The sequence below is a fragment of the Charadrius vociferus genome, unplaced genomic scaffold, assembly GCF_000708025.1.
Source record: "Charadrius vociferus isolate BGI_N301 unplaced genomic scaffold, ASM70802v2 scaffold221, whole genome shotgun sequence".
In the NCBI taxonomy this organism is placed as follows: domain Eukaryota; kingdom Metazoa; phylum Chordata; class Aves; order Charadriiformes; family Charadriidae; genus Charadrius; species Charadrius vociferus.
This window is the reverse complement of record NW_009647019.1, coordinates 231,375-247,626: the sequence shown is the minus strand read 5'-3', so window position 1 is coordinate 247,626 and position 16,252 is coordinate 231,375. Positions and strand designations below refer to the sequence as shown.

The window sequence follows — 16,252 nt, the reverse complement described above, 5'->3', positions numbered from 1 at the left end:
CAATAGATACATCACAGAACCACAAAAGTGCATCAATTTCTTAAACACTCTTGAAAAGTACCTGTCATTTCGACAATTTTTTAGTCTAGAGTGTGAAAAATCACACTAAGGAACAAAAGTTCTGATTTGTAATCAGGGAAGCAGGTTAAAAAAACCAAAACTGTTATGAGATTCAAATTACTTGCTGAAGGTTCTGGACCACCCCTCTGCCTGGAGGCACTTTGAAAGCCTACACAGCCGACTCAGAAGTGGTCTTGTGCTACTGGTTAAATATTATGGACTGTATGAGGTTTGTTGCACTGTATTAACTCTCTAGCAAAAATGAAGAAAACCAAAAGTAAACATATTTAAATCTTATTCACACAATACATTTTAAACTCATTCTCATGAGATTGACATTCATGCAATTCATAGCAACAGTCACCTCCAGTTTCATCGTCCGCCTGGACTGTACCAGTACTCTCGAAAGGAAGGCCATCAGAAGTCAAGACAAACAGGATTGGGGTGAACCAAGGGTGGCTTCCCTTTGCTATACCCATGTTTCTCATCTGTTTCCACAGTATAGACAAGAATTGCCATTTTTAAGTCACTGCAGTTTGAGGAAGAAAAAAAGAGGTCGTAAAATAAAAAAAATAAAATTGCCAATCATAGTAGTGGATCACCTATCTTGTCTCATTTTGTATTTCTGCTGATTGACAACCTGGTGCTCTTGTAGCATACAAAGGCAAAAAAAAAAAATCAGGCGTTCATTTCAAACTGAAATGTTTGACAGATGTAACAGCTTTCTGAAATGAAACTGATGAAATCTCAAATATGAAAGTCCATCTCCTGTACAGGGGAGAGATTAAATTTCAACAGGCGATGTTTACTGTCCTTAGATAGATGCAGATTTCGTTTATTTTTTTGTTTACCTGGCAGCTGTTGAAAATATGGGAGATGGCTAGGGCTTTGCTATTGGTGCATAGTCTACCTCCTGCTGCTCTGGATGCTGCAGACTTCAGTGTGATCCATGTTTCAGGGTACTGTTGTCACAAACTGAAGGCAATTTCAAATTCTGTTACTGGTAACGCTAGCACTTCACTGATATTTTGACCTGTATTTTCGAAATGACGTAAGTGAAACAATCTGACAAGTGACTGAAAATTCATACTGCTATAGACACATACCTAAACCAGAGGTAAAAAAAGGCATTTTACACTATAATGCAAGTAGCCAGATATGACCGAGGGTAGAGATCAAAAGTTTACAACTTCCTTTTTTTCTACTCACATTCACAGAATGAGGTATCAAGGAACATACAGTGCTGAGGAAAAACAGAAATACTCGGAGCAGCACCAAAACAAAATAACTGGTGTTTCATTGCACTGTCTTCCTAAAATAGACAGCTGTACAAATGGCCAGATAACAATTTAATAAAAAATCAGTAAGAGTCTTTCTGTTGATTTGGGGGCCTTTGAATTTGAGCCATAATCTAAACTAGACTTTCCCAAAGGCAACGTTATACATTTTTATGTGCATATACAATATTCAAATAATACTTTTACTTAAAGAAATACATACCCTTAAAACCCTTCTCTGGACTTCAGTCAGAAAACTGGACTGGATCATACTCTTCACTGGTAAAGTGAAGAGTATGGATCACACTGGATTATACTCTTCACTGGATCATACTCTTCATTCATGTGGGATGCATCTCGCCCAACTGTATCCATCAGCTTTAGCAACCAGTTTAAACCAGCATGTTTTCTTTAGGGTGAAGTGAATGATGAACCCAGTGAAGCAGATTAGGTTTGACTTACAATTAGATAAGACAAATCCTACCATAACGTCAACAAAAGCAAGATCAGGTACTGTGTGCACAGGCACTGCCAGCTAAGTATACTGTTGAAAATGATACAAATTATACTTTTTGTGAACATCATTTACAGAAATTATGGTAGATCTACAATCAGAAGTTGGGCACCTGAAGCAACCATAATGTTCAGATATATTAATTACATGATGCAAGGAGAGGGACTGGCATAACAACGGTATTGCCAAAACCTGAATGGAAAGCTACTAAAAACAGAGGTTAAATATCACTCCCCTTCAGGCTCTGCATCTTAGTCTACAAAGGAAGGAGGTGTTCTCTTAAATCAAAATTCATGAGTCTGCACCCTTTTGTGGAGCTCCTGGACCCCTTCATGTAAAATCAAACTTTTGATAAAACTGTCTTCCAAAAAATACTGGTAGAAGAAGACAGACACTCACAGAAACCTCAGTGGTGAAATATTCCACCATGAAGTTCAGTAGCAAATCCTTTATTTCTCTTAAGGAACCTGAATGAACACTTCCTATAATAACCTGATATATAGGTCATATATAGAAACATATGTATCCTACAGACTCCTTTACATTAGAAACACAATTGCCTCGATAACCTTATGTGTTTTGAAGGAGCACAGATTATGAGACAGAAATTTGCATCTATCAGGTTTAGCCGTTTAGATATTACTGCCAGCTACCAACCATCAAGACGGTGTAAGAATGACAAATACCATTCACAACTGAAACATGGTCTTCCTCTTACTTTTTTTTGGTGTTTTAAAGGCTGTATGACCACGGAAGGCATTGGCTAAAGTAGCTCATTTGATGAAAAATATTGTACAGGCACATATTTAACAGTTTTTAACAACTGAGAAAACCAAACACAGAATTTTCTTACTAGTAATACAGGAAAGCCTAGGATGTACTAAGAATATCCTGCAAAATTACAAATAAAAGTAGTTGTATCTAACACTTCATTTGGCTGGAAGGAATGAGGGAGAATGGACGAATATTAGTTTGAGGCTACTAAGTGGTTTACCAGTCAATATCAGTAGCTATCCTCTTTTAGCTATCAGCCAGTGAGAATATCCAATTTAATTTTTTGGAGTACGGAGAGGCTGCTATTTTAAAACGCTACCTAGATCTTGTTTCTGTGAACCTGGGGGAGGGAACAAAGGAAAGAAGAAAAACCTGACAGCTGATCCTCCACATTTTATCAAATTCAGCTCAGAATAAAATGATTTTTAATTCACCTGACTCATAATTAATTTTACATATTTTTTTTTTTAGATTTTGGAAATATTATCTCAACATCATCCTATTGCTTTTATAAAGAAGTTAACATCAGGAAGAGCTGCAGATGGCATAAATCAGCAGATTTACCCACATTTGGATTTAGTTTCAAATGTTGAACTGTTACTCTAAGAAAGGGCTCCTTATATCCTTCTTGTAGCAAGAAGTGTGCGCATTTCGGAACAACTTTCAAGTAATAATATTAATATTTGTGCACAAAAAATCAAGAGTGCCATTTCACAAAAGAAATGGCAAAACTACAACATCAGCTCATAGGAAATTACAGACACTACACAACAACAAATTCTGACAAATGCTGAATTACTCAATTTTCCCTCTGTGCAACAGAAGATACAGGACAACCCATGCCAAGCCATTAAAACAAATCTCCCCCGCAACTCACTAGCTGCAAGAGAAACAAGAAGAAGAAACAAAGAATGGGTAACTTTTGAGACTGGTACAATTTGGACACCTCAGTATGACTACAAAACAGATTTTTAACCACCTTTCTCTGTATTATCACACATAATCCATGGTACTCCCAAAACCTGAAAACTAAATAGAGAATGCAGGCAAAATGTTTCCAAGATTTGAAAGTCCAGATTTTTTTAGTAAGATCAGTATGAATTTAATCTCAAAACTATAGTGGCTCAAATGCTTCCCTGAATCCTTAGGTCCTAGGAATAACCTAAACATGTTTGTTTTGGGTTTTTTTTTTATGGCTACAAAAATGTTGCTATACAAAACAATTTCATCTATTTATTCATTTGAAGTTTTCATAATTGCACAACCAATGGAATAGTGCAGTAATACCAATTTAAGGTTTTCTTCTGTCAGTAAGGGCTATTTCTGTTTTCAGACAGAGTATATAGCTCACTAGAATACAACCCATTACAAAAAATATATTGCAACTATATTAGAAGGAACTTTTTTGAATGATATTTTAATTATAAAGGAACAGTTAAGATGACACACATTTTGTGTCTTGACAAGCACTTAAAATCTGAGTTAGGTAAGATGCTAAAGCCCCTTATGTTTCAAATGTCTTGTTAAAAGATGTCAATGGAAACGAACAAAAGATGGCCCCCTCCCCCCTACTTCAGTAAAATACAATATCATCCATTCATTTCTTATCTACAGCCTGGGAAATCTTTTTCCAGTCAATGGAATGTTATCTCATGTAAACCAGAAATGAAATGATTAAATGCCCACATCAGTCTATTGGGATAAATCATTTTACATATATTCCAGCACAGGCTGAAAAGTCAAAGCAGCAACAAAAGAGGAAAAAAAAAAGTAATATACAATTTTGTGTGTGTTTATTTTTCCTTCAGCGAAGACATGAACATTACAGAATGTATGAGATAGCTGTACTTGAGTAGCAACTGAGGAAATTTCTGAGAATAGATTTTACATACCACAATGATATTTTGCGGCAGAAGTGATGGCAAAAATTCAGGTATCACCTGTAATCCCTGTTAGATCTTTCAGAACATGGTATGTCAGTTTTGCCAGTTATATTCTTTATGTTCAGTGCAATTAAATGCTAGAGTAAGAAGATACAGCATCTCCTGATATAAATGAAACTTGAACTCAGCTATTTTTCAACTGAATTTGCCTAGATGAGGATTGGTCCATTAGGTATAAAGTATCTGCCCTTGTACAGAACATGTTTAGATGAGCTGCTCTGTTGCAAAGACAAGAATCCTAGAACTAATGAAGTAACCTTACTGAAGACTTGAAACCTGCACTTCAGACAGGTAGACTGTGCCCGTCAAGAGTTGCTGAATGTAAATGGGTCACAGTTTTCATATCTTTAACATCTGTTGTTTATACCCAAGAAAGCACATCAGGGGCAAGAAAATTAATTCCCCAATTGCTGTCAACCGAGTTAGGGAACAGCAATAAACAGCTTACTGTAAGCCTCTAGCTACAATAAAATTGCTGTCAATAAAGTGTGGCTGATATGGTTTTGCTGTGCTAGAAGAATAGATTCTTTGGAAGTGAAAATCTGAAATGGAAACCAAAAAGATCGTCCCTTGTTCCTGTATACAAAAGAACATTATCACAAAATTCCAATAGCATTAAACTCTCAAGATCCGGTTCTCACTCCTATGTGTGGCACAAATTTATTAGCATTTGTGAAACTTTGGCTTTGCACATTCAGGACAGATGAGACGCCAGCGATTCTGATAAAAATCTTTTGCATGGGAAACGTTGAAAGAGAAATGAAGCTTGCTAAGCTTTTACTGTCTGTATCTGTACACACAAAATGTTCCCTACTCTAGTTTAGCATTTCTACTGTCACTGTTGAAAATAGTATTATAGCTTAGGGTTATGTTCAGATTTCCATTATAACCCCCAGTTTTCACATGCTCTTAACTTTCTGAAAAATTCTTCTTTTCAGCTGAAATTTTCCATGCTTGGTCTCAGCTCAAAGATGAATTTCTTTAGACAGTTGAGCAAAATCTGTTAACCTATTTTTCAGTTATACAAGGATAGAAAAAATACACTGTACATTTTCACTATTTCTAATATTTTAGTATACATATAGATATATAAATATACAGAACTAGAAAACAACTGAATTTTACATGCAGACATTTTTCGAGGTGACTAGTCCTCACCCAAGACTAATATCCATGCTAATACATAAAACAAATTAAGCATAAAAAAGAAACAATGGAATTGTATTTTTTTTATACTAAGTGGTAAAAAAAGGCCACTAAAAATAATACCGCACACAGAATTATGGAATGCTGTGGTTACAGAATTTTAGTATTTGCAGGTGATGCAGACTCCCACTGCTGTTCCAATGCAGATTTCCATCAACTTATGCACCTTGAAATTGCCACTCTCAGCATATCAAATTAAGAGTCATTAATGTTTTCAGCTTTTCTCTTCTCTTACACAAACCTTAAAGTTACAAATTTAAACACTCCAGAATAAGATAACATGAATTACGTGTGCCACAGAGAGCCTAGTGATGTGCATTGATCAGCTGGAGCCCGGCTATTCGTTCCTTGATCAGGCAAGAAGTCCACTGACTGAAAAAGGAGTAAAGCAAGCTCCATAGATCTTATATCATTGACTGTATGATTAAAAATATACCTTAGTATGGAATGCATTTAATGTATCAGTCAAGCCCCAAATCCTTAATTTCTGCCATCAGAGCACAGAAATAAAAGGACACTATTAACATATATTTAGCTTTCCTGAATCTACTAGAACTGTGCACATTTACAAAATTTATAAATTATCATCTTGATTCAGAAAAGCGCTTAGAGTGTGCTTACGGCTGTCTTTCTTGAAGACAACATCTGAAGTCATTTGGACTTTAAGGATCTACTTCAGTCCCACCACTTTAAATGAAAGTTAAGCACATGCCTAAATGCTATTTGATTAGGAATGAAGACTGAATATTTTGCTCATAACCCACACTGATAAGTATTTTTAAACCTGTGTTATTCGTCACTGCTGTACTTCAAATCTGATTAAATGAAGTTGTTATAATTGAAAACTGGGATAACCACGGCAAATTGGCCCTAATTTCTTTTATTATTTATTCTATTGTTAATCTAATGACACTGAGTAGGAGGGTTTTGTCTGTTTATTTGCTTTTTATAAGAGGTCTTTCAAATAGAAGAATACAACATGTCGTCTTTGACTGTATTTCTATGTAGCTGTTTGGTGTAGTGACTTACTAATTTGAAGTGCATTTTAAAGTTCAATCAAATACTGAAAAGAACACTGATTGAGAAGCCTGCATAGATTTCAGTATTCTTTATGAGTCATAACACTGATTTTGGAAGCTTAGCTATATAAGCTGGTGGTGTGCAACATCCTTTCCATACTCCTAATTATGTGAATTAGCATTTAGAACAATCCCAAGTTCAAGTATTCAAAAATGCTCTTTTCAGAGCATCCACCAGGTTTACTGCAAGATAGGCACTTGAAGAAGGCTTTGGTTTTTTATACTGGGTACTTCTGAAACACCAGCCTGTGCAATTCAAAGTGACATGTGAAGACTTAACTTCCACTAAAGACAAGAACTTCCACTAAATTTATTGACGATTGCACAGAAATTGCCCAGCAAAAAAAAAAAAAAAAAAAAAAAAATTTGTACTGAACAATCTATTTTTGAATTCTAAAAGCTTGGGACCCAGTTATAACAGATTTCTAGGGCCAAGCTCCCATTAAAAAGTAACAGGATTTTGCTTGAATGAAGTCCAAGTGTGGACTCAGGTTTCAGCTCGCTATTAGTATTAATGTATCTGCAAGATACATCGCATGTGTATTTACCTTGGACTGAAAGAAACTGTAAGTACAAATGGAGGATGCTAGTATTTCTTAGATATATATTCATCCTATATTTCTTCTTTCCATATCTTAGCATCCTCCACAACAATTTCTGCACCCTTTGCAAACCACATAAAGAAAACTTATGAATGTATAGGTAACTTAATACAACTTCTAACATTAGATACAGATAAATTGATTCTGTTAAACCTCAAGAAAGCAGTACAGTGGCACAGAACAAAGTATCTCTTCCTAAAAGAATTGTAAAAAACGTTTTCAGATACTGTGGCATTAGCACACACTACTATTCAGTAAGATTTTAAAGTCTAAATACTGTGCCTAAAGGCCATACCCTATGACAAATCTAAAAAAGAAAGTGTATTTAACTCCTGTGCCAATGAATACTAGCCAAAATGCATCCTAATTTCAGGAATTACAGACAGAATAATAGAAAGACTGCTAATGATTACTACCATTGCTGGTTATACTCTTCCAGCCAAAAGGGACAAGGGGGCATAAAAAGGTTACGTCCTGTAACACTCATCACTGGGGGGAGGGGGGGAGACACTATCTCCTTCCCCACAGAATAAAAATGCACAAGCTCAGTTTAGATAACTGCCTACCTAAGAAAGAGTTATATTTTCAGTTACATATAACATTACAGCTTTTGCAGGGAGCGATCCAAATCATATGATATGAGTATCTGCTGACTTCAAAAAGGATTCAGTAAGACTTCAGTGGAATTTGAATCAGGTCCATATACAGGTATAATGACCAATATTATTATTAAACTGAAAACAGTGTATGTAATGTAACGAACACAGGTAACTCTGAAAATATTGCCAGTAGATTTGTTTGGGTGTGGGTTGTTTTTTTCCTGATATTCAATTTCACTGTGCAGAGCTTATACATTCTGTCAGGTAAATCATTTTGGGGGTCTTAACTGCCTCTAGATGCTGTGGCGGATTAAGTCTGAGTTTCCTAAGAGAGTTTGGAAAGCTAATTTAAACTAAATTAGCAACATCTCAGAACAGAAAAGGAATGTGTGGGTTGGGGGTGTTACATTTTGTAACTAAAACTGAGGAGAAAACTTCAGCTGAGTAACCACAGATTATTTGAAGCTCTTCTATAATTTTTTTGGTTTTTTTTTTTTTTTTTTTTTAATTGGTTCTTGTTTTAACTTACGCTGACAGTATGTATATGGTGCTGCGTAACAGCCTGAAGCCAGCTCTGGGATATACCCTTCTTTAAGTCTTTAGAAAGGTTAAGGTTTTGTGAGAACCTTCTGCGATGTTTTCAGTGTCTGGTTGTAAGTACAAGTTGTTTTAGAGCAGTTACTTTAGCAGAACTGCCTCAAAAGTGCTTGTTTTATTCTTAGCATCTTGTTAGTATGACACCTTACAGACACCCGAAGTCAAGACACTGTTCTGGGAACGTCACATTCATCTCAGATAAGGCTAATGCAACAGCAAAAGGATGACTTTATCCTAAACTTGGCTACTGTCAAAATCTTTTTGCGGAGACAAGGCTAAATGTGTCTCACTTGATTCTCTAAGATTCACATCCCCTAATAAATTCAGACAAATCACCCTAACTCGGAGAGTACAGCACCAGCAGGAACACGAGCGCGAACTCCTCAACGCCGACCAAAGTCGGTGCAGCGAAAAGCGAAGCACTGAACGGCGGCCGCCTGGCGAAACGCGCAAACCCAACTACTGACCACTCCGGTGCAACTATCATTAAATAAAAGGTTCTTTGGCTGTAATACCAGCTTCATCCTTCCCTCCTCCCTCCCTCCCTCCCCTTCCCCTAGCCACTGCAGGGCTGGCAGCGGGCCAGCCGAAGCGACGCGGTGCCTTAGTGCCATCTACAGGCTACCCCCGACACGCTCGCCCAGTGGCAGAAGGCAAGCACCAATAAAACAAATTAGACAGCGCCGCGTTTAAATCTTTATTAGCCGGGAATTATTAGACCTAAGAAAAAAAAAAAAAACACAAACACCTAATGCTGGATTTGGTTGAAATATGAGTTTCTCAGCCTCCTAATCCCTCTCCGTGCGTATGGCCTGTTTCGCAGTTTAAAAAGAGTTATGACGGATCGCTTATGCATTACTAAGATGAGAAAATATTTACAATGGGCTGACTTTTTTTTTTTCTGCATAACTCAGATGTATTCAGAGAACGCATTCCTTTCAAAAGTATGCTTGGGCCATTTTTTTAAAATATGCAACAAACTGTCTATGCGATACCAACTTTCATCTATTACAACAAAATCATTTTGAACTCAAACACAGAGGAAGACTTCCGTATGGCTTAGTTATATCCTACCAACAAACCACGTGCTTCACAGATGAAGTAGCTTGGAAATTTGGGTGTCTTTGTTAGGGAAAAAAAAATAACCCCTTTAGTAACACTAACTTAGCAAGGTTCCAAATCAGCTTGAACTGTAAAAGAAACTCAAGCCAACTCACTTTGAAATTTGAAACTGAATGTACATATCCCTTCAGTCTTGAAGCAGTCAAATTTTCTGACTGAAATTTGGCATATAAGGAAACAGTTTTTCAATAACTTTTACATTTGGACAGTCAAATACCGGGGAGAATAAAAAAAAAGCATTTTTTAAATATTTCAGTTCTGTTTATGCACACATATGTGCACATGCATGGATGCTTAACAGTCCTTTAACAATCAGTATTCTTCAAAATCCAAAGTATCAGAGGCATTTAGCAAGAACATAGTTAAGCCTCAGGTAAATGATAAAGGGGCCAAGGGTTTTTTTTGTTTGTTTTTGTTTTGTTTTTTTGTTCCCCCCGTAATGTAACTAAATTAAATTAGACTGAAAGAATAAACCCCACAACATAGTGGCACTTTTAATACTGGTTGATCGGGCACTTGTATGCAGTACTTATAGACCAGTAAAAGTGCTCGTTTACCTGTCTGGTGTGTAAGGGGCCCTTTGTCTTGAAGCCTCCTTGGGAACTGCACTCTGAGGCACTGAAGTGATCTGATCTAGTGGAAGAGCTTTTGGAAAGGGTGGCACAACCACCAACAAAGGTGTTGTCCAACGGGAGTTCCTGAATCACGTGGTGTTTTTTCACTGAAACTGGAGTGTCAGGTTTGAGATGAAAAGCAGACTGTGGAGAGGCAGATTTGTAATGCTTGGCAAGATCAGGACTGTTAGGCTTAAAGGTTGTTGGTGGTGCTGTGCCCCAATCAAATCTTCCTATACTTTGCTCCTCCAGCTCCGCTGGAAGGCTTATTGTCCCGTTGATAGGTTCATGAACTGCATCATCAGGTTTGGACTCCTCAATGGTCACAAAGTTCAAAAGAGAGCTCTTCGGAGATTTCCTTTTCTTCCTTTTCTTTTTCTTGTTTTGCTTGTTCTCCTGATTGGGAGACATCCACTCAGCACCTTGCTTGCTCCGCTGGGCAGCTTTGAACCTGGATGCATGTCGACAACGAACAAGAACCGTGACAAATATCACCACTATGACAACCATGGCACCAGCCACAATAGCGATCATGATCGTGAGATAGTCCTCGTTTTGGTAGGGTTGGCTACTGTCCCCTATGTTCCGGTCCAAAGGTGTTTCCATAGTCCTGCGTATCAAGTCATAAATATAAGAGGCATTTCCAGCAGTATCATTTACATACAAAAATACAAGCACAAGAGTATGCAGCGATTTGGGATAACCCAAATCACTTATGTTGACAACTAAGCGATGCAGCCCCACATCATTAGGAGTTGGTTTTTCTTCCAGAGTGATATTACCTGTCACTGGATCAATCCGAAACAAACCCTTGTTATTTCCGCTTACAATTGTGTACTTAAGCTCAGCATTCATTCCAGTGTCTATATCCACAGCAAACACTTCGGCTACCACCGATCCTGGAATTGCCGAGAGTGGCACTAGCTTAAAAGACGTATTAGAAGGCGGGTAGATGACAACGGGGCTGTTATCGTTAACATCCATGACGTTTATGGTTACTTTCGCTGTAGACGATCGAGGAGGTTGCCCTCCATCCACTGCCTTAACGTCAAAGGTGTAGGAGCTCTGCTGTTCTCGATCAAAAGAAACATTGGACTTTATAACTCCAGAGTACGGATCCAGCACAAAGTTTTCATTGTCATTCAGGATGGAAAGGGTCACCGCTTTGTTTTCCCCGGCATCCGCATCGGTCACCGTGATCACCCCCACCGTGCTATACTTTGGTAAGTTCTCCGATACGAAAAACTGGAAGTGATTATGAGTAAATTTGGGACTGTTGTCATTTTCGTCCAACACAGTAACAATTACAGCTGCTTGACTCTGCAAAGGAGGGGTGCCATTGTCTCGGGCTGTAACAGTGAAAATGAAACGTTCCTGCTCTTCTCTGTCAAAAACTCTGGAGGCTGTCAAAACTCCTGTCTTTCGATCCAGATCGAAAAAGGAGGCATTAGGGCCAAGCTGATAAACAATGTCTGCATTTTTCCCACTGTCTTCATCTGTGGCACTAATAGTTGTTAAGTATAGACCACGCCGGTTGTTTTCAGAAACTGACAGCTCAATTACAGGCTGGCTGAAAATCGGAGGGTTGTCATTTTCATCCTCCAGTTTAACTCTTACCAGGGCAGTCTGGTTCAAACTGGGCTTGCCAGAATCAGAAGCAACAATTTTAAAGCTGAATTCTTTGGTGCCCTCATAGTCCAACAAGGAAGAGGTCTCTAGCAAGTACTGGTTGTCGTAAACCGCCTTCAAGTGGAAGGGGACCTCTCTCTCAATGAAACAGATCACTTTGCCATTCACATCAGTGTCCTTATCTGAAACCGTAATTAGGGCAATCTTTGTATTGATGGGATCTTTCTCAGATAAGTACACTGTGCCATTGATGGGACTTATTATGTACCTGAGGTCTATGTTAGGAGGGTTATCATTTACATCAGTGACATTGATGGTAACAGTCGCCCGAGCCGGTGTAGAGCTACCATCACTAGCCAGCACTGTCACTTTGTGAATAGCAGTCTCTTCTCGATCTAAGGACCTCTGAACTGTAATCAGCCCTGTGGTGTTGTTTAAAGCAAAAAATCTTTTGGTTGCGGGGGCGACTTGGGCACCAAAAATATATCTGATTTCTGCATTGCTTCCTATATCTGCATCTGTAGCATGAAGCTGAATTACAGAAGTGCCTACAGGGGCATTCTCTGGTATATGGACCTCTACTTGACTCTCTTTAAACACCGGCCTGTTATCATTGACATCACTTACTGTGACTTGCAGGATGGCTGTGCTGGATTTCTGGGGGGTACCTCCATCCTCCACTTTGATTTTCATCACGTAGGTGTCCTTTTGCTCTCGGTCCAAGTTCTGCTGCACAATCAGCTGAGGCCATTTCTCTCCTTCTGGAGTTTCTACAATATCCAGTCCAAAGACACTCTGCCCGTTTAACAACTCGTAGTGCTGCACACCGTTGAAACCAGTGTCAGGATCTGTTGCTGATGGGATTGGAAAGCGGCTGTTGATCAGAGTGTTTTCTGGGATGGAGATATTGATGACAGGGGATGGAAACATAGGTGCATTGTCATTAGTATCCTTCACAATGATTTTTATTTTGATCAGCCTAAAAAAGTCATTGGGGAGAATCACCACTTCAAGTTCAAAGAAACACTCGTTTTCTTCTGCATAGGAAGCTCCAGCACAGAGTTTTTCTCTGTCTATTCTGTTAGATGTTGTAAAGATTTCCCCAGTGGTACTGGACACTTTGACCAGAGGGGCATCCCCTGCTTTGGACACCAGTCGGTAGACAAGGCTGGCACTGGTCCCCGTGGCAGCATTGATGTGAGAAATGTTCAGATCCTTTGGTATGTTCCCTATGGGTACGTTTTCAGGCAGCTCCTCTCTAATAGTGTAAATAAGTTCTTGAGCTATAGCAGAATCCAGCCTTAAACAGGCAATCAAAGCGGCCAACAGGTAAAAATCCCTCAGGTCCATGATAATGTTTTTATTCGCTTTTCCCGGATTTTAGGACTTAAAGGTTTCCACAGAGGAACGATGCGCGATTTGCAAGAGGAGGCATGCATGGACTGCAGGATGCATTACATCTCATTTCTTATTTGGAGAAAGCACTGTCAACACAACCACACAGAACAGCATTATTGTTTTTTTAGGCATGACAAATCCACAATCTCCAACTACTACTTGGTTTTGCAATGCACACTTGCAGCAGTACATTTTCCTACTGCTCCCTTTTACAAGCAATCCCTCCAGACAAATGCACCAATATCCCGTTGGCTGCATTTGCACAGAGCAAGAATGGCAATAACTACTTGCAGGATTAAGGGTAGCCACAGTTTCGACACGTACTTTCTGAATAATTTCTTGGTACACTGTGTAATCCATAACGTGCATTTCCCCTCTACCCTCCTCCACCCAGTCATTTGGTGCAAGTAAAAAAATCTTCCCGCACTACTTCTGGATTCTAACTGCTATGTCAGCTGCCAAATGTAATTTGTTGTTTGCTTCCATACATATTTTTTAGCTGTTGCAAACCACATTTTTCTCTGCTCCTTGTGCCTTTCATCCCCCCTCTATAGCTATCGTACTGGGAAATAACCACCCGGACATGCTGCTGCTGCAGCAGTCGTCACTGGCTACTTCACATCCCTGTTAACTGATGAGACAATAACAGGACTTACAGTTTCTTACACTCTCAGCTCAATGTTTCCTCTCCAGATGTTGGATACTTCTCCCTCTGCTTAATAACCTTAAACTTTATTTGTTTGTTTTTAAACACAGTCTAAACCAGGAGGCTGGAAATTCCAAACGCAACTTAGGAGCAGCCAGCATGTTTACAGACTGGGGGGGGGGGGAATCTATTTTCTGATGACGAGAGGAGGAAAAAAAGGTGCAGTCTTTCCCCATTGACACTGACCTCCCTTCAGGATGTTATTAGCAGCTGCCACACATAAATACTGCAGACTAATAATGCAGGTGGGGAAAGGAAGGGGGAAAAAAAAAAAAAAAAAAAAAGGCAAGCGACAGACAGACTTCTGTTTGCATGCTCTGCTAACCGCGAATTATCGGGTTGCAAGGCTGCCAGCACCTACGGTTTGGCGGAAACCGGGCAGCCCCCGAGCACTAATCTTATCTGCATTAAGCTGCACGGTAGCTGATGCCCGTGATTACTTCCAGCGGAGTGATGCAGGTAGGGATGCAGAGACAGCGAGTAGGTGAGCCTTTACCACCAACATCAACTGAATCTGAAACACTGATTCCCCAGACAAATATACTGGCGTGCTTTTTTTTTTTTTTCCCCCTCCTTTAAATGAAATGCATCACAGTGTATGGGTAACTTTGCACTTACGTTGGTTGTCTACCTTTGACGATCTGCTGCAGCTAAGCAGTGATCTGTTCCAGCAGATACAGCACAATGCATCTGGTAAACCACCAATTTTTTTTTTTTTTTTTTTTTTTTTTTTGGAGAAATCAGCAGGCGCCAAACGCTTCCTCCTTGAGATATGTGTTGCTTCGGGGTGGCAAATTAGCAACTCCAGGGAACAAATTCACAGTTCTGTCGTTAGTCATCCTCTCCACGTTTCATTGCTATTGAGCGGCGATCCTTCGGGTGTTTAAATGTGCACGCACCAACACAAACAAGCGGCAAGCAAAAAATCCGGTGCACTTCTTTAGACCGGGGGTATTTTCCACTCTGCACTGCACACCATTCCCATCCCTCTCTCGGCAGAGCGGAGGCAGCTACGTGAAGTCTGCAACTTCTGACTGGAAATGACAAGAGTTGGTTGGTCTGGCGGTGCTTCTCTCGCCCTCTTTTATCTCTGGGGTGATAGCTGCCCACACGCGCGCGCACACACACACATCAAAAAAAAAAAAAAAATTAAAATAAAAAAAATAAACAAAAAAAAAATTTAGAGAAAAATAAATAACACAAAAAGTGATGTTACCCAAGCAAGGCCTTCTAATAAAGGAGTGGCCCCCTCACCCATCCCTCCCTACCTGTGCAAGTCCTGCTCACATCAGTTTCCTTCCATCCAATTAGGCGACCTGGGAGACCCAGCCAGCACCATCCGGAGGGACTACAGAGTGGTGATGGGGTACCTCCAAGAAGCTTGCAGGATGGAACCAGGGAAGGTTATGGCCACTCCACATCTCTTAAAGTACCGCTGGCTCGATCACTCCAGATTAGTGAAGAACTGCTGAGCAGAAACCAGTTTTCTACGGCTGCCAGCCATGGGCCATCTGGACTACAGAATCATGGACAGCACTTAATATTATCCAGGGAGGCTTCTTGGGCAAAACCACACTACGAATTCAATTTCAGCCGCATGAAATTCAGGGGAAATGGTGCACTCAGCAACATCAGTGACCTTCCTTTTCTTACAGAAAACTCTGCCTTTCAAAAAATGGCACTTCAAACTAAACAGGATGGGAAAAAGGACGTGAGCCATTCGTCTCCTGTGGATTTAAAGATACCACAAGTTCGAGGCATGGACCTTTCATGGGAGTCCCGCACTGGTGACCAGTACAGCTATAGCTCTTTGGTAATGGGTTCACGAAGCAGCCTGTCCCGGCCCTCCTCCTCCGCGCGGCTGGGCTTTATTTTTGATACATGCCTTGTCATCTATAATTCACGCCGCTCCGACTCCAGCCCCGTCTAGGCTCCCATTTACGCCTGCACACCTTTCTCCTTCCCCCTTCCCGAAGGGTCGGCCCAGGCACTCGCCGGAGGAAGGGGAAGAGCAGCTCTGCTCTGCTGGTTCGGGTTTTGTCCGCTTCACCGTTGAACATGGAAAACATTCCTCTCCGCGGTTTGATAAATAATAAAAGTGATCATTTCGCCTTCCCCGTGAATGACACAGG

At 39.8% G+C, this 16,252-nt stretch overlaps 2 protein-coding genes across 2 annotated transcripts in view; one reads left to right on the top strand and one right to left on the bottom strand.

The window, feature by feature from the left end:
- The window catches only part of PCDH9 (protocadherin 9), a 697,290-nt gene extending 682,520 nt beyond the window's left edge, over nucleotides 1-14,770 (bottom strand). The window contains exons 1-3 of the mRNA XM_009895475.1: nucleotides 14,739-14,770; nucleotides 10,331-13,500; nucleotides 75-105 (exon numbers count right to left, since the gene is read on the bottom strand). Of these exons, the coding sequence (XP_009893777.1) occupies nucleotides 75-105; nucleotides 10,331-13,366 (3,067 nt within the window). The 5' untranslated portion in view covers nucleotides 13,367-13,500; nucleotides 14,739-14,770. The remainder of the gene's footprint in view (nucleotides 1-74; nucleotides 106-10,330; nucleotides 13,501-14,738) is intronic.
- On the top strand, nucleotides 14,574-16,050 carry LOC104295701 (ligand-dependent corepressor-like). The gene is made up of 2 exons (XM_009895476.1): nucleotides 14,574-14,668; nucleotides 15,432-16,050. Exons 1-2 carry the CDS (start codon nucleotides 14,574-14,576, stop codon nucleotides 16,048-16,050), a joined length of 714 nt encoding a protein of 237 aa, XP_009893778.1.
- The last annotated feature ends 202 nt before the right edge of the window (nucleotides 16,051-16,252 follow it).

Coding starts and splice junctions, on each gene's coding strand:
- LOC104295701 (XM_009895476.1), top strand. CDS start 14,574: ATGCAGGTAGGGATGCAGAGACAGCGAGTAGGTGAGCCTTTACCACCA. Junction 14,669..15,431: donor CCCCAGACAAATATACTGGC/GTGCTTTTTTTT, acceptor CCATCCAATTAG/GCGACCTGGGAGACCCAGCC.